At 40.8% G+C, this 26,103-nt stretch overlaps 1 protein-coding gene across 1 annotated transcript in view; it reads left to right on the plus strand.

Moving 5' to 3' along the window:
* Positions 1-26,103, plus strand: part of dst (dystonin) — a 528,150-nt gene that overhangs the window by 101,205 nt on the left and 400,842 nt on the right. The window contains exon 3 of the mRNA XM_048530258.2: positions 24,600-24,689. Within this exon, the coding sequence (XP_048386215.2) occupies positions 24,600-24,689 (90 nt within the window). The remainder of the gene's footprint in view (positions 1-24,599; positions 24,690-26,103) is intronic.

Raw genomic sequence — 26,103 nt, forward strand, 5'->3', positions numbered from 1 at the left:
TCATGTCAATGACGTGGATGAATTGAGAGAGTTGTAAATGTAAATTTGTAGATGAAACTAAATTGGGAAGCGCATTAATTTGAAAGAATGAAAAAGGGAGAATGCTGCAAAGGGGCACAGAAAAATTGAATGTGAAAGCTGCAGATGGACTTCAAAGTAACTGCGAGTTACCTACCTTATGCGTAATCATTCTTTTAATGGTAACAGAGTGCAAGCTGTAGGGAGCAAAGGGCTTTGTACATAAGTGATTTTAAAAATGGGTCTGGGCACAATAAGTAATTTTGAAGGCTAATAGAATGTTGGTTTTTTTTTCAAGACAGATGGCATACAAGAATGAAAAATTGATGCTTTTGTTATACCGAGCTTGGTTGGACCCCATTTAGAGCATTGCCTTCAGTTCTATGGTTTCACTTCACATGAAAATGCTTCAGCCCTTCAGAGAAGCACAATACTCAAACACCAAAATGATATAAGATTTAAAGAGTTGAAATACGAGAACAGGTTGCCTAACCTGGCCTGAATTTCCTCGAATTTGGAGAGTTGCAGCAACAGCCAATCAAGGTGTTTAAAATTATGGAAGCATTTAAAGTGTTGGTATGCATTGGTGGTGGAATCCAGAATAAGGATGCAAAGTTTTTAAAATTAAAGAAAGCTCACTGAGGCATGAAAACAAGAATCAATGTTTTGTGACACGACAGTGGGGGCACTTGCCGTCAACTGAGATATTCAGAATTGCAGTTGATCAGGTTCTGTAAAAGTTATAGCAATGTGGGAGAGCATGTGGAATATGGAAGTGAGGTCCATATTAACCTTGGTCTAATTGAATGGTAGAGCATGCGAGAGGAGCTGTATTGAATGGCCTCCTCTTGTTATTACAAGGAGTTGACGGGACTTTTCAGTCAACAGTTGTGGAGCTGGGAGGAGGAGCGGTAGCTTCAATTATTTGTCAAGGGTTCAAAACATCCTAATAATGATCGCCAGGGCAGTGAAGTGTCAGCGTCTTGCTGTACCAGCTATTTTTATTCCAGTTTTCTGCTTAGTAAGCGTGAACGTAGAAGTGTTTTAATTTTTAAAAAAATGTTTGAATTGGAAATATTGGGCTAATGTACTTAGAAAAGGCTACTATTTATATGTTGGTTGGACAATTATTTGGAAAATAGTAGAAATGCTTATATAAACAGCCTTTGTTACATATTTATTGCAATAAATGAAGGCATTCAAAAGAGCCTGTGTCCATGTAAATCATGCTATTCTGGTAGTGGCAGCTGTGTGATGGTTGGGGCATTGTGCCAAGGAGCAGTTTTATGATTAGTTGCCAATGACTGGGTTCTCAGATAACATTAGTGTATATGACTGTTTAGCAGCATTAACCTGATGCAACAAGATGGCTTGGGATATAGCTGAGCATCACAGTCTGTAAAGGAGGGTTTTATACACAGTTGCTGGGGGTTTGGAGATGAGCTGCATGTTTTGTTGTTATCTGCATCCTTCATTTGTCTTTCTCTTTTTCTTTGGGAAACGTGAGGGAAATAAGGTCACTAACCTTTCAGGATGGTCCAGGAGCCTCCAGGAATTAGAGATGTTAATTTGAGCAATCCAAGAGAAAAATCTATCAAGCATTAAAAATGCTTTTCATAATGTTTCTTTGGAGTCAGGGATTTTAGCAGCTTGACTACCAAGCAGCAATTTGATTATCAACAGAATCTGTTTATTCTACCCTTGAAGTGCAAAGATGGAGAACTGGAAGGATGGACAGGTTCGTTGGCCAATGGTGGAAAGGTGGAGGGGAGTGGAGGTTGGTCAGGTGGAGGTAAGAGATCATGTGATGTTGCTTCCAGGAGTTGTATCCAGCCAGAGGTAGCAACAGAATAAGGTGAGTAAGATCCTTTGAAGTTTGAAAAATGCTTCTTCAGTTCCCAAGGAGTCTTGGGTTTAATTCTGCAGTTGGAGGTAGTTTTGGTGATAGACACACCAGTGCCTCATTGATCTGTTGCCTTTGGTTTGGAAGTTCACCACATGAGTTGTCCTGTGCAGCTGTTATTTTTACATTTATTTATCTGTGGACTTGAGAGTGTAGCTCATGTTGACTGATGTTTCCAGAAAATAAATGATTAAATAGGGGCATGATATGAAGGTTTTATAACAAGTGCCAGATCGGGTTGATGAGGGATATTAAAAAAAAGAAAGTGACATAACCCCACTGGTTTGCCCAGCCTGCAGCCTGTTCCTAACAACATGCATCCTAGAAGTACTAAATAAACTTCCTTATTTACTGATGATAAATAATGCATCCTCAGTGCGCCAGGGTGGAGGAGCAGATTTTAGACTCGTGGATGGGATGTGAACGTAGCAGGTTGCTTTGCCTGACACAGAGTTTGGTTTCTTCTGTCACTGGATCTGGCTGCATCCAGGAATGTGAAACCTTGGTCCATCACACTCTGGAATTGTCCGTTTGATGGACTGGCTTTATAAACTCCAAAAGTGAGCCCAATTGCAGATTATCAAACATCTGATGTATTCTTGGAATCGCAATATTAATATGCCTTGTCCAGTTCAGTTTCGTGGTGACACCCAGGATGCTGATGGTTCAGAAAACAGTAGTGCAGTTGAATGTCAAGTGGAAGTTCTCACTCGCTCGAGATGGTCATTGCTTAGTACAACTATTGTATGCCTTTTCTCAGACTAGGTCCAGGACTTATTACTTGCAGCTACAGACTGCTTCATCATCACTGAGCAATTGCAAACTGAGCTGAAAACTTTCATTTCAGATTTTAGAATGGAGAGTGATTCATAGAATCATTACAGCGTGGAAGCAGGCCATCCGGCTCATCAAGTCTGCACTGGCCCTCCAAAGACCATACCACCCAGACCCATCACCCTATCCTTTCCCTGTAATCCTACATTTCCTATGGCTAATCCACCTGGCCTGCAGATCCCTGGACACTATTGCAATTTAGCATGGCCAGTCCCCTTGACCTGCACATTTTTGGACTGTGAGAAGAAACTGGAGCACCTGGGGGAAACCTACGCAGACATGGGGAAACGGTGCAAACTCCATGCAGATAGTTGCCCAAGGCTGAAGCTGAACCTAGTGTCCCTGGTGCTATGAGGCAGCAGTGCTAACCACTGAGCTACTGTGCCACAGACCTTTATTTGACTTGGAAAACATATCACTATTCCTTCAGCATTGCTGAGTCAAAATCTGGAGCTCCTGTCTGGCAATTTTAAGGATGTTCTGATAGCACATTGGCTGCAACAGTTCAAGAAGACAGCTCAACGCCACTTTCTCGAAGACAAATAAGAATGTGCAATAAATGTTGACACAACCAAAGTCACCCACCTCCCGTAAATGAATTTTTAAAAATCTGTACAGCACCTTGTGATTTTTTTTTTGTTTTAAAAATGTGTAAGTACAAATTATTGACATAATGGACAGGAAAGTTAACTGATTTCTGATCCTCTGCCCTGAGAATGGCTTGAATATTGCAGAGTGTTCCCACCTGTGGAACAGGCAGCTTTGAATCCAGAACATTGGGAGGCTGGGAGTGGGGAGGCAGATCTTAAAACAGTGCAGTGGACTCTAATCCTTAGTGTACAGAGCTCCATCCTTTGGGATCAGACTGAGAATAACTTCTTCATTCTCTTTCAGGGGCACTGTTGGGAAAAATCTTCTTTGATCTAAGTGCAGTGTCTCATTCCTGGAACCATGCTTGTAAATCACTTCTGCACTCTGTCCAATGCCTTCACATCTTTCCTGTAATGTGGCAGCAGTAACTGTACACGGTATTCCAGCTGAGGTCTAACAAGTTTCTTACGTAAGTTAAACATCACTTCCCTCCTCTTATACTCATTACCCCTATTAATAAAGCTGCGGAGACCATACACTTCACTACCTGCACTTTCCACCTGTTCTACCATCATCAATGATCTGTACATCTATGCACACAGTTCCCTATATTCCTGCACTATCTTGAGAATTGTACCTTCTATTTTATATTGTCATTCATTACCCTTCCAACCAAAGTGCATCACCTCTCACTTCTTTCTATTGAATCTCATCTGCACCTATCTCCCTGCTCCACCAACATGTCAAATTCCTTTTGGAGTTCCACACTATCCCCCTCACTGTCAACAATTCATCAAAGTTTTGTGTCATTTGCAAACTTTTAACATGTCCCCTGCACACCAACATTTAGATTATTAATATACCTTAAGGAAGGGCCCCAATGCCCAATCCCTACAAACCTTCCTCCAGTCCGAAAATGTACATTGACAGTTGCTTTTTTTTCCCTATCACTCAGCCAATTTTGGATCCACTTTGCTACCGGCCCATTTATACCGTAAACTATAAATTTCCTCAAGCCCTGTTGTGTGACAGTGTGTCAAATGCCTTCTGGAAATCCATGTATTCCACATCAATAGTGTTACTCTTATCAAACTTTCTCTTACCTCTTTTAAATACTCTAAGTTAATTAAACATGACTTCCCCTTTAGGGAAACATGCTGACTCTTCCTAAACAACCCACGTTTATCCATGAGATTATTAGTTCTACCCCAAATAATTTTTTCTACAAGCTTCCACACCTCTGGAGTTAAGCTAGCTAGTCTGTAATCACTAGGCATATCCTTACAATTATTCTTGAACAAGGCCATGATGTTTGCAGTTCTCCAATCTTCGGGTATTTCCTTTAGTCCCGTGAAGATTAAGATTATGGCTGGTACCCCTACAGTTTCTACCCTTACTTCTTTACAAATCATTGGATGCAGGTCATCCAATCCCAGTGATTTGCCAATTTGGAGTGCCAATATTCTGTCCAAGATTTCTCCCTTATTAATTTTGAACCCTCCTAAATGGCAAAGTTTCCTCATTAGTCACCAGGGCCTGGGTGTTATCTCCCTCATTGTTAACGACAGTCGCAAAATATGTATTTAACACCTCAGTCATGTCCCTGCCTCCATGTGTGAATCCACGTTTTGGTCTCTAGTTGGTCCTACTCCTCCTCTAATCATTCTAATACTGTTTGTATGCTTATTGAAGACTGTGGGATTCCCTTGTGTTAGCTTCTATTCTCCAACAATTTTTTTTTCTACAGTTTCATTTAGTCAAAAGTATGGATAGGAGGAGATTAGACTGTGAGCAAGATGATTTGTGCAGATAGGCACAATTGCCAAAAGCAGTCATACAAACAGTGGACCTTTACTGTTCATAGGATTGCGGCTTGACTTTAGTGTTCAGGTCCCATGTTAGGGCTTGAAGGCATGACCATGTAACTTGATGATTTGTTATTTTCTTGCTGACCCTTGGTTCGACTGTATTCTGCCTATGACCCTGTCTGCTTCTGAAAAAGCTGCTGTTAGTGAGAAACAGTGAAACAATGTGCTTTATTGTAGCAAGCGCTAATTAAGTACTGCTATTCTCCTGACACACAACAAAACGCCATGTGCTGCGTGAGAAAGTGGGGAGGATTACTGTTAGGCTTTAAAATGTTTGTGGGTAATCATTCTGGAATTCCCAGACCAATCCTGACAGCTTCTCTCCTTTTTAAGATGCTGCTTGAAGCTACTGTATTTCTTTCACTAAGTTTTTCATCACCTGCCCTAAATCATCATTGCAACTGGTGTGCTGCCAACAATTTTTTTGCATTTCTCTAACCTAAAGGTGTTCTGAAAATGTAAGTTATTGATGTAGCTGCCATTGTACTTCAATGAGGAGCATCTTTGTCCCGTAAAGCAACTGAGTATTAGGTTCAAAGAAAAGGAAACTTGAGCTCAAAGTCTAGATGGTCTCTGTAGTGCAGTTCTGAGTGGATGCCACACTTCTGAAACTGCTGTCTTTCAAACGAGACTTAACTAAACTGAGACTCTATCGGCTTCTTCAGTGGATTCAGAAAGTTGTTAGATGGTTGATGGTGGCAATATTTGGTAGAAGAACAAGGGTGTTTATCTAATACTAGGCTTCAGTCAAGGCCACTACAGGAAAGACTATCTGATAAACCAACAATCATAATGAACTGAATTCTGAGGAAGGGTCACTGAATCCAAAACATTAACTCTGTTTTTCCCTTCACAGATGCTGCCAGACCTGTTTAGCTTTTCCAGCAATTTTGTTTTTGTTCCTGATTTACAGCATCTGCAGTTCTTAGCGATTTTATCCGATAATCATAACTCTGTGGAAGTTTGCCACACACAAGTTGGTTACCATGTTTCCAACGTGATATCAGTGTTATTCGTCAGAAAAATAGGTATTTGTGAGAGGTGACTGTGAAGCTTTTGGGCTGTTTTGTTTTAAAAAAGCCAACTGATTCTCTGGTTTAGAGTGATTAGGGTGAAACTATTCTCACTCATTGAAGGATAGAGAACAGAAGTTAGTAATGATACAAAAGTGATGGGACTAGTTTAGTTTGGGGACATGGTCTACATGGACTAGTTGGACCAAAGGGTCTGTTTCCATGCCATATTACTCTATGACTGTATGAATATGAGGAAAAGCTTTTATTTCAAAAGCTCTGCTGGTACAGTTAGCTATATAGCAATGCCTAATTTCCATTTTCCAAAGGAAGAGATTTGTGGTCCCTTACAATGATGATGGCTGCAAGCTTGTGTTACATATGGCTTTGGTTGTGTGGTGCCCTGGTATCTGAGACTCTGGAGAGCTTCCTGGTTTGGGTTAGCCTTGTATTCCTGAATAATAAAATGTTCTGTGTCAATGGAATCAGGGGCAAGAAGACAATTTTATTTTACTCAGCAAGTTGTTGTGATCTGGAATGCATTACCTGAAAGTATCGTTGAAGCAACTTTCCTGACCAACTTTCAGAAGAAAATTGGATAAATAGCCTTGGACTTTTTCCTTCAGATATGTGGGAAAAGCAAGGGTATTTTTCGGCTTCGATAGCTCTTTCGAAGAGCAAACACCAGATCAATGAACCAAATAGTGTCTTTTTCTACTGCAAGATACAACGGTGTCGATGTGGTAGTTTGCAAGGGACTATCAATACTGCACTCGTGATGATTAACTTAAGCTTGTTGCAAAAGAAATTTACAAAGTCAGAGGAGAGTGTTTTCGTGGTTAATGGGATTGAGCTGTAATCCTGACTGTGCTGCATAATGTTGCCTCTTTGCAGAGCCAAAAGAGGGCGACTAATGATTTTTGACACACTTGATGATACTCTCATGCTTTGCTCCAAATGTGCTTCTGGCCCCAAGCAAGAAAACAAGGCTCCCTTTTGGATGACCTCATATCCATCAGCAAAATATGCAAGTGACACGCAAAGCTTTAAAGGCAGCCTGCAGTCATGAGGGATGTTTGTTCAGGGCATAGTGGACAAGTAGAGGGTGATCAATAATGTTTTATTGCTGCATGTAATCTTTCTGCTGCTGGTTTGTTTTCCATATAACTTGATTCACTCAATACTTCTCTGAGGGGAGGTATTGATCTTATCTACTGAATATCTGACATTTTTTCAAATTGCTTTTGTGCACAGTATTCAATTTTTCAAGATTACTGCTATGATTCAGATACATGTTGAAAGCTTTACAGACCTGCTGCTTGTAGATGTGATCAATTTCTTTTGCCTGCTCCTCCTGTATGTGACAGTGACTGTGATAAGGTACGTGGTGCTCTACCTTTGTACCTTTGTAGCCAGTTTTGGTGGGCTGGTTCAAAGCAGCCACACAAACAAGTGACACTGTGGTAAAAGCTGATCTTGGGAGTCTGAGCACACTAATCCAGGGCAAACACTCCAGTATTGTTCTGATGGTGTTCTGATGTTCAAATGGGACTGAACAAATTTTTATATAGGATTGGCATAACTTTTTGGCTTTTGTACTGTGTGTCTGTTCACAAAGCCCATGACTCCGTATGCATTATTCTTTAATCCTCACCTGCCACCTTCTGAAGGTTTGTGCACAAGCATTCCTTAGTATGTTTCTCTTCTTATATTGCCTTTCTTCATTCCACACTTGTGTAACTCATTGCTTTCTGCAGTGAATTCCATCTGACATATTGTCGTTCTTTCTACCAGCCTACATCCTTAATGAAATGTGAGACTAACAGCTTGGCAATAGGTCACTTGTTCTGGGCGATGTGGGTGTTTATGATCTACGTGACCCTTGTCCCAATCCCTTTCATCTCATCCCATCAACATATCTTCCCATTTCTCTTTCTCATGTTTTTCTAATTTCCCCATAAATGCATCTGTGCCAATTGCCACAACCATTTGCTATTGTATCAGTGATAATGGGAACTGCAGATGCTGGAGAATCCAAGATAATAAAATGCGAGGCTGGATGAACACAGCAGGCTCAGCAGCATCTCAGGAGCACAAAAGCTGACGTTTCGGGCCTAGACCCTTCATCAGAGAGGGGGATGGGGTGAGGGTTCTGGAATAAATAGGGAGAGAGGGGGAGGCGGACCGAAGATGGAGAGAAAAGAAGATAGGTGGAGAGGAGAGTATAGGTGGGGAGGTAGGGAGGGGATAGGTCAGTCCAGGGAAGATGGACAGGTCAAGGAGGAGGGATGAGGTTAGTAGGTAGGAGATGGAGGTGCGGCTTGGGGTGGGAGGAAGGGATGGGTGAGAGGAAGAACAGGTTAGGGAGGCAAAGACAGATTAGACTGGTTTTGGGATGCAGTGAGTGGAGGGGAAGAGCTGGGCTGGTTGTGTGGTGCCGTAGGGGGAGGGGACGAACTGGGCTGGTTTTGGGATGCGGTGGGGGAAGGGGAGATTTTGAAGCTGGTGAAGTCCACATTGATACCATTGGGCTGCAGGGTTCCCAAGCGGAATATGAGTTGCTGTTCCTGCAACCTTCGGGTGGCATCATTGTGGCACTGCAGGAGGCCCATGATGGACATGTCATCTAAAGAATGGGAGGGGGAGTGGAAATGGTTTGCGACTGGAAGGTGCAGTTGTTTATTGCGAACCGAGCGGAGGTGTTCTGCAAAGTGGTCCCCAAGCCTCCGCTTGGTTTCCCCAATGTAGAGGAAGCCACACCGGGTACAGTGGATGCAGTATAACACATTGGCAGATGTGCAGGTGAACCTCTGCTTAATATATGGAAAGTCATCTTGGTGCCTGGGATAGGGGTGAGGGAGGAGGTGTGGGGGCAAGTGTAGCATTTCCTGCGGTTGCAGGGGAAGGTGCCGGGTGTGGTGGGGTTGGAGGGCAGTGTGGAGCGAACAAGGGAGTCACGGAGAGAGTGGTCTCTCCGGAAAGCAGACAGGGGTGGGGATGGAAAAATATCTTGGGTGGTGGGGTCGGATTGTAGATGGCGGAAGTGTCGGAGGATGATGCGTTGTATCTGGAGGTTTTTGGGGTGGTCTGTGAGAACGAGGGGGATCCTCTTTGGGCGGTTGTGGCGGGGGCGGGGTGTGAGGGATGTGTTGCGGGAAATGCGTTGCTATTGCATTTGCTATTGTAGCTTGTTCCACATTTTCTGTTGGACTTATAGTTATCTATATTTGTTGTATGTGTTTTTGATTCGACCACAAGTGAAAACATTCCTACATGTGACTCTGTTATTGAAATATGGAGGGAGACAAACTAGGAAACCACAGGCTACTTAGGTAAACATGGCATAGAGTAAATGTCAGAAGGTATTGTGAAAGAAGTTATCGCAGGGCACCTGAATGGGGCTAAGTCAATCAGGTAGAGTAGTCAGGGGTTTGTGAAAGGTGAATAATCTATTGGATTTCTTTGAGAGTGTGAAGTTCTGTTGATGAAGGGAAACCAGTGGATATACTGCACTTGAAGTTCCAGAGGGCATTTGATAAAGTGCCACATCAATGGTTATTACTGTAGAAAGTGAAAGCTCATGGTGTAGAAGATAGCATTATTGGCGTGGATATATGAGTGACTGGCTAACAGGAAGCAGAAAGGAGCTCGGTCATTTTCAAGTTGATAAGATGTGTGACAAGGGTCAGTGCTGGAAAGTCAACTGTTTACAATTTATAGAAATGATTTGAATGAGGGATGGAAAGCAAGTTGCAAAAAGGACATAGGGACTTTAAATGGATTGCAGATAGATTAAGGGAATGGGCAAAAATCTGACAAATGGAGTATAGTGTGGGAACATGTGAAATCGCTCATTTTAGCAAGAAGGATACAAGCTAGGGTGATTGCCTGTGTGGAGATTGCACATTCTCTGTGTGTCTGTGTGGGCTTCCTCCAGGTGCTCCAGTTTCCTCTCACAGTCCAAAGATATGGAAGGTAATTCATTGGCCATGGTAAATGTGGGATTATGTGAATAGTATGGGGTGGGGGGCTGGGTCTGGATGAGATGCTGTCTGTAGGATTTGTGCAGACTCATTGGGCTGAATGAACTCATTCTACATTCTAGGGACTCATGGTTCTATGTTTAAGAGTAACAAAGAAGTGTGTTGAGTAAATAGTGAGTGATTACAGTGCTTTGAGATGCAGAGGGATCTATGAATCTTAAGCATGAGTCACTAAATGCCAGTCTGCATGACCAGTTATTGATTAGGAAAAATAATAGAATGTTATCATTTATTGAGAGGCAAAGAGAATATAAAAGTAGTCAGCTTATGTTTCAGCTGTACAAGGAACTGATGACAAAGCACATTTGGAATGTTGGACAGATTAAGTTTGTATTGACTGGAGTTTAGAGGAATTTCTTTTCTGTTATGCATTCGGGGGATGTGGATGTCATTGGTCAGGCCAGTATTTACTGTCCATCCCTAATTCCAAGAACACAGTTGTGAGTCTGCCATATGTAGGCTAGACCAAGTAGCTTGGCAGATTTCTTTCCTAGCATTGGTGAAACAGATGGGTTTTTCTGACAACTTTCAACAGTTTCATCGTCATCTTTATACTCTTACACTCAGATTTTCATTGGATTTATTATTCAAATTCCACTTGGCATGATGGGATTTGAACCTAGGTCCCCAGATCATTACCTGCGTTTCCTCGATTAATAGTCTAGTAATAAAAGGACTAGGCCATCACTTACCCTGATAGAGTTAGAGATGATTTGATTGAAACATAAAATATCCTAAGGGGTCTTGACCAGATAAATGAGAGGATCTAGAATCCAGGATCACTGTTTAAAGGTCAAGGGTCACACAATTAGAACAGAACAGGAGAAATTATTTTTTCAAAGACTCTAGTCTCTTTAGAACTCTGTTCCCGAAAAGGTGTCAGAATCAGTCATTGAATATTATAAAGACAGAGGGAGATAAATTCCTGGTAGTCAGTGAGGATTGGGAGGGAATGTGGATTTGGATTACTATCAGATACATTGATCTTATTAAATGGTGGAGCAGGCTTGGGTTGAATGGACTCCTTGTTATGTACATCCCATCAGACTGTTTCATAATTTTAAGGATCTGGAAGAAGTCACTCCTCTGTGTTCTCTTTTCCTCGAGAAACAAGCCTCAGCTTATGCACTTCTTACTCCCAATAGGTACAATCCCCTACTTTGAAACTGTGTTGCACCTTCTTTTCTATGCCTACGTGATATGGAAACCAGACCTGTTCAGAGTACACTGGGCATGTCAACTTGGCGAAGTTTTAGAAGACCAAAACTAAGATAGATATATTAATGGCTATCTGATATTTATGGGGCAAAATTTTGGACCATCCTAGTAGTGGAAACATCTCTGTCTAGCCTATCAAAACCATTTAATAATTTTAAGCACTTCAATCATGTCATCCCTCTGTCCTTTTTCTTAGGCTCATTGATTCTTCTGAAAAGGTACAATCACTCAGTTTGGTAACATAACAAATTCTTTTGCATTTTCTTTAGTGCAATGTGATATGGATGCCTGAGCTTTTGACAGTACACTGAGCACTGTTGACCTGAGATGTTTTAGAAAACCAAGAGGAACTAGAGTTAGTATTTCGAGATGGATTTACATGCCCACCAGTAAAGCAAGATGTTTTATTGTTCTCATTGTAAATGACCTCCAAACTCCTCACAGTTGTGGATGAGAGACTGGAAACTTACTTTGAAGCTGGCCCAATAGTGCAAGAGAGTGAGAGAACCTGGTCAATTGAGTTCAAATATCGTAATATGAAGAATCTTTCATCAGAAACTGGGAAGCAGCAGGATATAGTCACCAGTCCCTGTGTTATTTATGTTTCAAATTGTACACAAGATTTGATACACCAGCTCTTCTGGTGCTGTGGTAGTGTCCCTACCTCTGGGCCAGAGGCCTGAGTTCGAAAGCCAATACATGTACACAATGATTTAAATAATCAATATCATTTATATCCAAGACCATTTCATGAATAATATATTTTGGAACTTAAAATCTGGTCATGGATCTTACACAAAATTCAGTTTTAAAAAAAGCCACTTGCTAAGGCAAAGATTGTTCCATATAAATATGTCTGCAAGCTGTTTTTATCTGTACATTTCAGTTTTAGCTATCATTTTAAAAATCAGAGGAACCAATGACAAGTGCTACTTCTACAATTCTTCCTGTTTAGATTTTTGGACTTTGATTGTTTGACCAACATCTCTCTCGCGTACGGCTGGTCTCTAACCCAAGTCTCCTGTCTCTCATCAATGACTCCGACATCTATTTTCGTAATAATTAAAACTCCTTGTTCTATTGAAAGCTACATAAACCAATCTGGAATTACTAACTCCAGTTCCCCTTGGTCTTTTGAAACATCTCCAAGTTGACAGGTCTCAGTGCACTGTGTACAACTCTGGCATCTGTATCATGTAGGCAGTAAAGAAAGTGCTAAAGAATTTGTGATGTTACAAAAGTGAGTAATTGTACCCTTTGAGAAGAATCAATGAGCCTAGATAAAAAGACAGAGGTGACGTGATTGAGGTGCTTAAAATTACAAAGTTACTTTGTGCTGGACAAAGATGTTTCCACTACTAGGATGGTCCAAAACTCTGCCCCACAAATGTCAGTTAGCCACTAATAAATCTTTTAGGGGATTTGGGGTGAACCTATTTTTCAATATAGTAGTGAGAATGTGGAACGTTCATTGATAAGAATTAGTTGAGGAAATAGCATGGATGCATTCAGTGGGAAGCTGGGTAGACACATGAAGGACTATAGGCTTTGTCAATAAGCTGAAATAAAAATGAATGGGAGGAGGCTGAACGGGAGCATTAGCAGTGAACCAAATGGGATAAATGGCCTATTTCCATCATATAATTCTGCATAAGATTGTTTTCATTGTCACCTTATGTTGATTTAATGAGGGGTGGAAGTAAATGTTGATGCCAAAATGTCAGCACTTGTATTTTTAAATAAATTCAATCTCAGAATGTGGGTGTCACTGACAAAAATGTTATTTATTATCCATCCACTGCTGACTGACTGTCTTGCTTGCTCACATTAGATGGGTGCCTACAGTTATGCCATTTTCCCCTGCTGGAGTGCCAGTCCAGTTGTTTGTGGTGAGGATTGTATTACATAACTCTCGTTCAGTCACTGTATTTTTCTGAAGAAATAGTACTCCTCCTCATTGGAAAATTCTGTTGTACCTTTGGTTATGAGTTCTGTTTGCTACAATTTGTAGAAACTAACTTTAAGGAAATTCTGTAGATGGTTTGCTGTGGTGCACTGTTTCACTAGCCTTTACTTGCTGGGTAAATACAAGAAAATTAACAGGCACAAATCTTACCTCAAGTCCCTCTCACTTCTAACACATAGGCTATAACAATAACATCAATGAATCGGCTAATACAGTAATATCAGTGAATCTGCTGCTTTAGCAGGGCAATTGAGAGTCAATTAGTGACATTTCAAAATTTATTTGTTCAAAGTTCTTGGGATGTTAGCAATTATTTGTGTACTTTGCACACCTACTGATTCCAACTGAGAAATACTTTCTACTGGCTCTGACTTTGAATTCAACCTTTGCCTTATTTTTCTGATATCAACATTATTAATATCATCTCAATGTTCTGCCAATTATGACTATGATGCCAGCTATACTATTTCACTTACACACACTGGTAGTTGTGATGATTCTCTTCTCTTGCCATTCACAACTCCTCTGCACCAATTTTACTATTTGTATACTCATCCCATTACTATCCCATTTACCTTACACCATTATCCCTTACTCATTTAATCTTTCTTGCCTTCCATATGTTACAGACTTCTGTGTTAGCTTTTTACCTGTCCACTCCCAGACGGACAAACACACACACACACACACAGTCAAACACAAACGCACCAACACAAACACATTGAGAATTCGCCAGGCATTGGGCAATAACTAATGCCAACAGCGGGGGGAGATGTTTTCCTCAATCAATAGTGCCACAGGAATGTTGACATCCGCCCAAGAGGCAGACTTTAGTTAAACTGAAAGTAGGTAGCTTTGAACATTTAGTATTTCATTTGCTGTCAATCTAATGAGTACAAATACACTTGATCTCTTCCACGTTACTTTGCAAAGTGATCCATCATTAGTACGAATGCAATATATTTATTTTTCTTTCAATATGCTTTGAAATCAGAATTCTTTATAATGCTGTATAAAAATAACCTACATCCTTCATTCTTTTTTCTTTACTCGTTTCCTTTGAACTGTGGGGTCCAGCATTTATGTCTTACGTGATGAGAAAGCACAGTGAACATATGAGGAGGTAAAATAAGGGAATGTGGTTGAGGGGAGAGAGAAGGTGCTTGGGAGAGGACAATGGAAGCATGAGAAATTCATGATGATGTAAGAGCAGCAGGGCTTTGGCAGAGAGGAAGACTCCCCTTTCTTGTTAGAAGAAAATACTTTCAGCAATGATTCAGACCAGGAAATGCACTTGCTTTGATTTAAAAGCAGTCATTCATCACAGGAAAATCTTTGTCCTCGCCATCACAAAGACTAAAATATTAAGACTTTCATCTGCTTGCTCAGGTCAGGAAACGCACGTTAAGTGCAGAGGAATTGGCTTGGATCCAGGCTTTGTGGACTGGTTGTCATGACCCTCAGTGGGGTCACAAGCTCTGAGCCAGTAATGGCTGCCCTGGAACTCCTTGTGAATGTTAACAGCAGTGAGGCTCTTTTTAAATCCTCCCATTACATTTAATGGTGATCATGGCCGAACTGACTGATCTTTAAGGCCCGAGACTTGCTCCTAAATAAAAACTGCTGAAAATGTAGGTTGCTAAAAATCAGTGGGGACTAAATACATTGTCTTCCCACTTGACCTCGCAACCCTCCCCACTACCCCCTACCTTTCTCTGTCACTGCCACCCATTTCCCCCACCACCAGCCCTCCATTCTTACTTTGAGGGTCACAACAACCTTCCAATCATGAAATGGGGTCATGGGGGAATAACTTTGGAAAGTACTGGTTTACATGGGCATGCATCTTAGAAAGGACTTTATTGGAGAGCCTTGATTGCCATTTAAATTTTAGCATATGCCCTGCCTCGTTGCGACAGGTAGCGTTGTTCCTGATGTCAAGCCTAGTAGAGGAAAGGAACAACGTTACATAATGTCTCCTTGCAGCATATCATATTACAACATGGCTGTCCATATTGAGCAGACTGCATGGTCAATATAATTTCTATTGAAACATCTTTTGTTATAGCATAAACTGATATTCCAATGGTGCAGCTTCTCAGTTTTTACCAGTAATGAAGAAAATCTGCCATCTGGACTTTAACTTGAAACTCCTTATGGAGGAACTGGGATTTGAGACCTAGCCCGTTGTAAACGTGGCAATGGAACAGCTGACTTCCCTGGTGCAGATTACCCTCTCGTGGTGGTCCCAGTATCTACAGTGTAAGTAGTCCAGAAAGCACTTGGCTTTCAGTCATTGAAAGCCAATATAAAAAGCATGTTATCAGAAAATTGCTACTCACTTCACACCTGTCTCATTGGTTATACTTATGCAGGCAATTCGCCGGCAACTCATTTGTCATGGCACTTAGACAAAGTGTCATCTGTGGTTCAGCTGATGACTGTCTTTCCCCAAGTCAGGAGGCCTTCAGTCCAAGACTCACTCTAAAGATTTGAATCATTCATCCATGCTGTTGCCGCCAGTGTGTTCCTGCATTATTGGAGGTGCTGTTTTTGGAAGAGATGTATTTCTTGTCTCTCTAGCAAAGTCCATACATGTTTGCCACCTAGAGTCTGGGAGTTCTGGTATGTGTTGATTATTGCCGATCACTATTTGTTCTTCAAGCAAAGTCACTTAAACACTTGCAAAAGCTGAAGACGCTTGGACTCGGTAATTAAAAAAAAGATAAAAACTTGTGAAACTTGTCGGGTCATAGCAGAATTTGTGAAGCAAGAAAATCAGAGCTGATGTTTCAAATTGATGACAGTGAGTTCTGAGGAAGGGTCATTACCTGAAATTTTAACTGTTTTTCTACTCTGCAGGTGCTCCTTGACCTGTGTATCCAGTAGTTTTTTTTTATTTTGCTTAAACAGATGATTTGTAATAGTATGGAAGCTTGCTATAATCAAAATGGCTTCCTTGTTTCCTCCATTACAACAGTGACTAATGTTTACAAACATCTCAGTTACTTCAGTGTCCTTGGGTTGCAATGATGCTGGAATGCTGACTGTGCGATGAGTATTTACCTTTTTTTTGTAGCCATATGTTGCTTTGGTTTGAATTTTTAAAAATTTGTTCATGGGTGTGGGTGTTGCTGACTGGGCCAATATATATTGCCCATCCCAAATTATCCGTTTATCTAAGTGGTTTGCTAGGGCAATGTCAAAGGGCAGTTAAGAGTCAAATATATTGGTATGAGTCTGGAGTTCCATGTCAACCAAAGAAGGCGACGACAATGAAATAGAATTTCTTTTTGAGTCACTATGTCAGGGGCAATGGTTTTCATTGGTAGGAGCTCAGTAAACAGGACACAATTTTAGGTTAGAGATAGTAGGAACTGCAGATGCTGGAGAATCTGAGATAACAAGGTGTAGAGCTGGACGAACACAGCAGGCCAATTTTCTGAAGAACGGTCTAGGCCCGAAACATCAGCCTTCCTGCTCCTCTGCTGCTGCTTGGCCTGCTGTGTTTGTCCAGCTCTACACCTTGTTATCACAGTTTTAGGTTAACTGAGTAAAGAAACAGAGACACGGTCAGGAGAATCTTTTTAATTCAGGGAGGTATGACCTGTAATTGAAATACCTGGAATGCTGGTAGATGCAGATGGTTGCATTCAAAAATGAATTGGGTGAATAGCTGAAAAATGGTGGTACGGGCGGGGGCAGGAATGTAATAAACTGAAAAAGCACAGGAGTCAGTGGCAAAAATTGGGCGATCAATCAAGTGGGTTAGGTGTTGTGAGCCAGATGAGCTCATGTGAGGTACAAATTTATCCATTGGAGTATCAAGAATGAGACATAATCTCATTGAAACATATAAAATCTTGCAGGATCTTGATAAGTGGACACTGAATACTAAAAATATGAGAGAGACTAGAATGGTGGGCACAATTTAAAAGTAACGGCTTCACCTTTAAGATGAAGGTGAAGAGGACTTTATTTTCTGAGGGTCTTGAGTCTGTGGAACCGTTTCCCAGTGAATTGAGGGGTCAAAGTCATTGCGTATCTTTAAGGCAGAGGTAGCTAGGTTCTTGACTAAGAACACTTGAAGAATAGGCTATGTAATAAATATGTGCATTTTCAACATTTTTCTGCTGGTATTTCTTATAGATAGCTTTTGTTACTGGAGATGATACTGTCACCAAGGTAGTCAAAAGTAGTGGGGGCGGGGGCGGGGAATAACTCGCAACAGATACTTGGATGGCGAAACTGTGGGGTTTAGTTATTGTCTTTCACTTGTGGAGTTTAGATTATTCAGTGCTTAAAGCTGTGAAGATGAGGTCCTTTCTGGTTATATCCAGTAGGGGGTGTAACTGATGCATCTGAAGAAGGTCCCGGAATAAATTTGAATTCCATAATTGATGCAGTTAATCAGTTTCCATTTTTCTGAGGGATTGTCTTGTTAAAAGTGTTGAGTAGGTTGGTTTTGGAGCTTTCTGATTGATTTGAATTAAAGAATCTGATTGTATACAGGCATACTAGATGTATGTTATAAGATCATCATCTGTAGATTTCTGCTGCTTTCAAATGGAAGTATCAATAAGGTAGCACAGTGGTTAGCACTGCTGCCTCAGCGCCAGGGACCTGGGTTCGATTCCAGCCTTGGGCGACTGTCTGTGTGGAGTTTGCACATTCTCCCTGTATCTGTGTGGGTTTCCTCCGGGTGGTCTGGTTTCCTCCCACAGTCCAAAGATGTGCGGGCTAGGTAGATTGGCCATGCTAAATTGCCCGTGGTGCTCAGGGAGGTGTAGATTAGGTGGGTTATAGGGGGATGGGTCTAGGTGGCATGCTCTGAGGTTCGGTGTGGACTTGTTGGGCCAAAGGGCCCGGTTTCCATACTGTAGGGATTCTATATCTATCAGAATGCTGTAACTGACTGGTAGGCCAACTGTTCAATGAGTTAAGGTGTGAATGTAATCCCAGACAGTAGTAGTGGTCTTGACATAATATCAGCAGTTTGATGTGGACCCTGCATAAAACTAAAATTACAGACTTAAGTTTTATAATTTATAGAAAATGGAGTTCTGGATGATTAATGTAAGGCAATATGATCAATTGGCATTACTAATTTGTGCAAAGAAAGGTGCTTCAAACAGACAGGAGATGAATTACTGTAAATGAATATGGTTTATAGTCTGGACAGAGAACACTAGGAATGAAAGTATTGAGACAACCTCCCTGCTCTTCTGACTAAGCATCAGGAGCATCTATTATCATGATAATACACATATTGTGGCCAAGGGTCAGGCATACATTCCCTCCACCACTGACACTCAGTAGCAGCAGTGTATGCTATTTGCAAGATGCATGGCAGAAATTGACCAAAGATCCTCAGACTTCATCTTCCAAATCGTTGACCACTTCTACCTAGAAGGACAAAGCTGATACATGTGAACACCACTGCCACCACATTCCCCTCCCAAGCCATTCACCATCCTGACTTAGAAACATATCACCAAAATATATCAGAGGTAATGGGAACTGCAGATGCTGGAGAATTCCAAGATAATAAAATGTGAGGCTGGATGAACACAGCAGGCCAAGCAGCATCTCAGGAGCACAAAAGCTGACGTTTCGGGCCTAGACCCTTCATCAGAGACTCTCTGATGAAGGGTCTAGGCCCGAAACGTCAGCTTTTGTGCTCCTGAGATGCTGCTTGGCCTGCTGTGTTCATCCAGCCTCACATTTTATTTCCAAAATATATCACTGTTGTTGGGCCAAAATCCTGGAATTCTGTCCCTAATGGCATTGTGGGTTAATCCACAGCAGGTGGACAGCAGTGGTTCAAGAAGGCAGCTCATTACTAATTTCTCAAGGACAACTAGGGACGGGCAATAAATGCTGACCAGCCAGTGATGTCCACATCCCATAAATGAATAAATTTTAAAGAAGTAATGGTAGTTCAGGCTGCCCAAGCTTTAGCATTGGCAAGGTTTTGAGGAACTGTGGGGTTTAGTTATTGTCTTTCACTTTGAGTTTAGATTCAGAAGTTGATTGCAGTTGGAAGGAGTGTAAAAGAAAAAGTTACCTTTAATTATCATAGGTGAACCTGCGAGTCATTGCATGTAGTATTTGATGCCAGAATAGCAAATTTCGCACTTGCATTCGGAATAAACTGTTTTTTGTTATTGACTATAATGGGCTTAATAATCTGTTCTACTTCTTTACATCATCCATCAGATATTTGCCTTTCTTTGAGACAGTGGTTTAAATTGTGCTTGCTTTAAAATGGTTCTGTGTGGCAAATATTTAGTGATGGAAGTTTTGATTTCAGAATTTTGGCCTTTCCCCAGGCTCCCAGACGGTTTTGATTTGAACTTTGAATGAATGGACTGAAGGCTTTCATTGTAACATTGGGGCAAATAGAAAGAAAGTTCAGTGTAGCAGGAGGAACAAAACACAAAGTTCTATATCTTTTCATCCCCTTTTAGTTAACAGTGACTGTCAACAATCGTACATTTATCGTTGTGAGATCTGTGACGGCTAATTCTTAGAAACTCAGTGGATTGCCATAATTCTCCCAAGTAGATTGTATCCTTTTAGTTTCTTTTCAGAATGTTTCATGTGGGGTTGAAATGTTGCATTCATGCTTTGTCCAACACCACTTGTGTTGCCTTAGTGAGTAAAAAATTTCCCTGGTTGAGTGAGCTCAATTGTTTAATCTGTTAACGTCGAGTTGTAAAAATAATGGAACTGCATTCGGGCTTTTAAAAATATTTTTTACTTCTGTTAACTTAAGATTATTTCATTTTTGAAGCTTCGTTCATTAAGCGAAAGGAGCTCTCTTTGTTGCCAGAGACCTCTGGTACATTCAAATATGTTGAGGCCTGAAGGAGTTTTGTGTATGGGAATTGCTGGGCAAAGACCCAGTGCCATTTTGTTTGCTATCATTAATGGAGTTACTGACAAATCACAGCAATTCATTTATATCTAAAACAGACCCAGGGCCATTGGGGCAGAGCTTTTGGCACATTCAATCAACAGTCATCTGTCACCAAGCCCACCATATGTCATGTTGTGTCAAATGACAAAAGTTGCCAAAGTATTTTGTAGAATAAATGAATGCACATTAGGATGTAACAAATGATTTATTACACAATCATATAGGCGAGCATCACACAAACTGCATAAACGTAATAAAATCAGGCATCAAAAGGACAGCAGGATATGATTGGTGTTTGTTTTAAATTGAAAGCAGATAAAAAATTCTCCCCTCCCACTACCGCATCCCAAAACCAGCCTAACTTGTCCCTGCCTCCCTAACCTGTCCTTCCTCCCACCTATCCCCTCCTCCTACCTCAATCCCCACCCTCATCTACCTACCAGCCTCATCCCGACCCCCCTGCCTTGACCTATCCCCTCTCTAACTCCCCACCTACACTCACCTTTAACTGGTTCCATCCCCCCCCCCCCTTTGACCTGACTGTCTCCTCTCCACCTATCTTCTCCTCTATCCATCTTCTATCTGCCTCCCCCTCTTTCCCTATTTATTTCAGAACTCCCTTCCCCTCCCCCTTTCTGAAGAAGGGTCTTGGCCCAAATTGTCAGCCTTCCTGCTCCTCTAATGCTGCTGTGTTCATCCAGCTGTACACCTTGTTATCTCAAAAAATTCAGTGTCAGTGCTTTAGCTGGGTCTTAAGGGAATATACGTGGCAAATTGATCTTTGAGAAATAGTCTGTACTTGCCAAAGCTGTCTATTTTTAGTTTCTGCAAAGAAAAACAGGCTGCAATGATGTTATTTCCTGTTTTCAGCTTACAAAACCTGACAGCATTATTTAGAAATGTAGGACAATTATTTCAGGGATCCTCAACTCCTAGTCCTGTGTATGTTTACTTTTTTGTTTCCTCATTCACAGAATATGGGCGCTGCTGGCTATTCGTTACCCAACTCTATGTTTGAATGAAATATATGGCTCTAACATTGTCCTGAATATCTGAGCAAACTCCTGTTTTTTGGGGTGCTGGGGCCATCTTCAGTTTGATAGTTGGATCCGATAGAGGAATCCAGACAGAATGTCTTGGACAAGAGAGCACAAATACCAGATCATTGGCAAGCAAACAAGGAGGATTTTTTTCTTAATGTGAGGGTGTAATCTGGAATGTACAGCCTGAAAGGACAGTGAAACCAGATTTAACAACTTGGATCAAATAATACTCGAGCGAAGATAAACCGAGGGTCACAACTGAAGAGCAGTGGGTGTGGAACTAATTGGATAGTTCCCTGAAGGAGCCTGCATGAGCACAATGGGTTAAACAGCCTCTTGGTGTGCTTTACTGTTCTAGAAAGTCAACTGCTGCATCCTGTAATAACTATCCCATTATAGAACTAGACATTGGTTTTGAAATTAAGAAGGTCATTCAGCTCTGTTAACCTGTTCTGCTATTTGGTTACATCATGGCTACTTTGTAGGTATTTTCTAATCACCCTGTTCAGATGTATTATGAGCTACCTCTAGAGAAAATGGGAAATGACCCCAGGCCTCCAGGGTCAGAGGTAGGGATATAACCAGTGTACTTGAAGAGCTCTATAAGGCTACTCTGTATCTTAACTCTGTTTACACACCATGTTTTCATAAAGCTGATTAGCCTTACCTTTAGGGTTCCTTTTCGCCTTTTTCATAATGATCTTTTTTTCAGTGTTCTTTCTTCTCCCCTGCAATTTCAACAAATAACTTTTCATTTTTCTAACTGTTCTCTTCACCAACTGTAGTATATACTGAGGTTGTGAAGGGTACCGCGTAAATGTAAATTTTGCTTTTACTCGCCACTGTTGGGCTTGAATGCAGTCTCGCACTTGTGTTTACAGATAACTTTCCTTGTTAAACTTCTGAAATTGAACAGTTAAATCTAGGAAAAAAGTTCCCTGCCCTTTTTAACCTTACTAAAATGTGGATGGCCCTGACCTAACATAACATCTACATTACGGCAAGGGTAATCATGATATCAGATATTCCGGATGCTGAGTCAGGAGGTTAGGGACCAATCACTGCTCCTGGAGTTGAGCAGACAATTCTGTGCGGTAACTGAAGGTGTGCTGCATGATTTGAGAGGCCAGATTTCTAACGGGATATTAAAGCAAGGCCCTGTCTTCTCTGTTCTAATCTTTTGATGCAATTTTGGTGTGTGGGCAAGTTGTCTCAATGGCCTGGCTTCCAGTATTCATTATCCAATCCACACCACTAAAACTGGATTAATTCATAGTCAGTCACCTTCTTTTTGTCTGCCAGACTTTGCTTTGTGCAAATTGGCAATAACAATTGATTGTACAACCTCTCATTAATCATTCAGCATTCTGACAGGTGGCCAGAAGTTTTGGGAAAGTGACCAGGGTATACATGACAATGATTACTAACCTGTCATGAGGTCAAGGCAGTTATGAGCAAAGGAGAGAATAGATAAGTCCACATGGAAGAATGGATAATAAGAAGCTGGAAAGAAATAGAAGATGATGTTGAGAGAGCGGTAGAATTGAATGGCAAGGAGGAAGGAATGGCCAGGATAGGGGAATAGAAGTGAGGAGGCATTAAAGCATAGGATCAGCATTAAGGGGGGAGGAATGAATCTTCATTATCATCAATTCCCTTCTCAAAATCTGCTGCTTATGGTTAAGAAAGTGTCTTGCACTTATATCATGTGACACAGGAAAGAGAGAGTGAGGTAACACACATCAAATTATTGGGGGAAATGAGAAGCGATTATGGAAGTTTGAAATAGCCGTGAAAGAATGAAAAAGTAATGCATGTTAGTGATGGTGTATCAGAGTAGAATTGAGTTTGCAAATAGCATGTGACTCCACATATACCAATGTTATTGACAAAATAAACTATTTTTTAAAAGTAAATTCTTTCCAAATGTCCTGCTAGTGTAGCCATTTTTAAATTATATATTCATGCTGGTGTTTCAATACTTGAATAAAACATCTTTGGAACATAGTATTAGTCAACGAAGTTCATATTGAGTAGTAGTGTTAAGAATCACCGCGTCAAACTGAGTGAATTAGCTCGGTTTCAGATTGGCAGTTCATTAATAACTTGTGTCATGATGAAAAATTGAGGCCAAACTGCTGACTCAACAGAATCTGTGGCAGTTGGTGAAGGTGTGGCAAATATCTATTCTTTGCAGCTCACCCTGCTTTCCCATTTCCAAAAATGACCTGACTTTTCAGCAAATCAGCATTGATGTACTTGGTTAGAGTGGCAGTTCTCAAAAAGAACCATGTCAAGCAGTAGTGCTTTATGTGGTTATGTTTTGTATCTGAATCATGTTTTGTAGTAAAGACAAGTAAGATGAGAATAACAAGTGTGCCTGTATTTAAGATCAGAGATAATGGGAACTGCAGATGCTGGAGATTCCAAGATAATAAAATGTGAGGCTGGATGAACACAGCTTGGCTGTGCAACTTAGCTTGGCCTGCCTGTATTTAATACTGCTTCTGTTCCACAAATTGTTTGCTACCTGTAGGGAATTTTACATTTAGAAATGTCAAAGCATACTATTTCAAAATTGTTCTAACTTTGACAAGGAGTGGTCTCTTTATAAGACAAGTTGTTACATTGCATGATAAACATAAGTGTTGACACGTGTTTTGGTATTCCTTTTTAGGTTCTGAATCAGAATGTTCTACATCAAAAAAGATGTGTAAAAAAGTTTTTGTTTGGCTCTCATTTAATATTGGCACTAATTTCCATGTTGGTTTAGTCTAGTAGTTTCTGAACCATGTGTTGAAACCCTGTTGAGTTGATTGAAGCCAACACCAGCCAACTGAGATTTTGGAAACTCTGGCGTTAATGAAATTTGCAGAAACATTTTACATAAATGTAATTTATTATATTTATGCAGCATTTATTACCCAATCCCTAATTGTCTTCAAGAGGCCGATGGTGAGCTGTCACCTTGAACCCCTGCAGTCGATGTTGTAAAGATACTTCCACTGTGTGTTGGATAAAATATTGACGTAATGATGATGAAGACATAATTCACTGCTTGCCCTGATTGGAGTTGCTCTGCTTGATGATCAATGAAGCTACTTTATCATGCCTTATTAGAGCTGGAGCTGACCTCCTTCAATGGCATATGTCGTAATTCAATTTTGTGTTTCTCTACAGGTACGGAAACACGTAAATGACCTGTATGAAGACTTGCGAGATGGACATAACTTGATTTCTTTGCTGGAAGCTCTTTCAGGGGACACTCTGGTGAGTTCAGTTATATACTAACCTGCAAACATCGATCCTTGATGGCTTACTGTGAACTTCTCTCCGAATTTGTTTCATACTTTTCCTGTATTTAATTTATTTTTCTATGGAAGATGCTGAATAATAGGTTTTGTGATTTTTCTATTTAGCTTTTCTCCTAGTTCCCTAAAACCCCCTTTCTAAAATCGGGCTCTTCAGTAAACGTTCATAGCTTTTATTGCAAACTTGCTTTGCATATTTAGAGATTAAATCTTTACACATATTTTGGAGAGGATGGTAGAGTAGAGTTAGATGAACATATAGATACATATAAAGATAAGTATTTTGTGCAGTTTGTTTATTCTTGGAAAGGGATTTATGGACATAGTGTTTTATTCAATCTCGGGTGCTCCTGATAAGGCAAACATTTATTGCCTGTTCCAGTTGCCTTTGAGAAGGTGATCGTGAGCCACCTTCTCAAAGTTTTGCAGCCCATCAGATGAAAATGCCGTCACAGTGCTGTTGGGTAGAGGGTTCTAAGATTTTAGCCCAGCAACAATGACAAAGTGACCGATTTATATTTTCAAGTCGGTATAGTGTGAGACTTGGGGAATTTGGGAGGAAGGGGTTCCCATACACTATGTTGGAGTATATGAATGCTGAGTAGCTCTTCGATCTCTTTTATGTGTGCCTTATTTCCTTTTACTTTATTTGCTTTTCTCTGTTTTATGTTGACTTTGTGTTTTCATTTCATACAACTTTTTTCTTCACTTCTCGTCTGTCCCGTGCCTTTTTGTCCTTCTTTACCTGTATCTCCTGTATGGTTCGATAGCCAAGGGAGCGAGACATACTGAAGACGTTACGGTTGGTGAGTTCAGCAGAAGCATGCGCGTGTGACCAGCATGAAGATGGTGATGGTGATAAGGGGGTAGGTTGCTCACTAGCCCCCAATAACTCTACTAATGTTGCATTTACTGGTTGGTGAAGAGATTGTATAACAAAAAAAACTGAATTAAACGGTGTTCCAGTAACACACTAATTTTCTGGCAGAGGCAATGTAGCATGGGGCAACCCATTGCCACAGGTACCAAAGTTCATCCAACTTAACACCAGCTGGGAACAGGGGTATTTTAACTGGAAACACCCCGCAAAATTCAGCTCATGCTTGACCAGCTGGTGCTACATTTGCTTTTCCATCAGTCCCAGCCAGCAAAGGAAAGGAATAATACTATCTTAGAGCCACGTTTTCTGTCAATGGAAGAGTATGTGACTGTTACTTCCTGTTACTCTACTTGATAGTTGAAATCTGTCTTATTTTTCCATGCTCTCTGCATGTTTTCAAGGAGCCATCTTTGGAGAAAAGACGTAGGCCAGAGTTTGTCATATACCCATATCAGTTTTAGATTGGGTTATCAGACATGGAGTTAGAAACTGA

This window comes from Stegostoma tigrinum, chromosome 4 (assembly GCF_030684315.1).
Source record: "Stegostoma tigrinum isolate sSteTig4 chromosome 4, sSteTig4.hap1, whole genome shotgun sequence".
Classification (NCBI taxonomy): domain Eukaryota; kingdom Metazoa; phylum Chordata; class Chondrichthyes; order Orectolobiformes; family Stegostomatidae; genus Stegostoma; species Stegostoma tigrinum.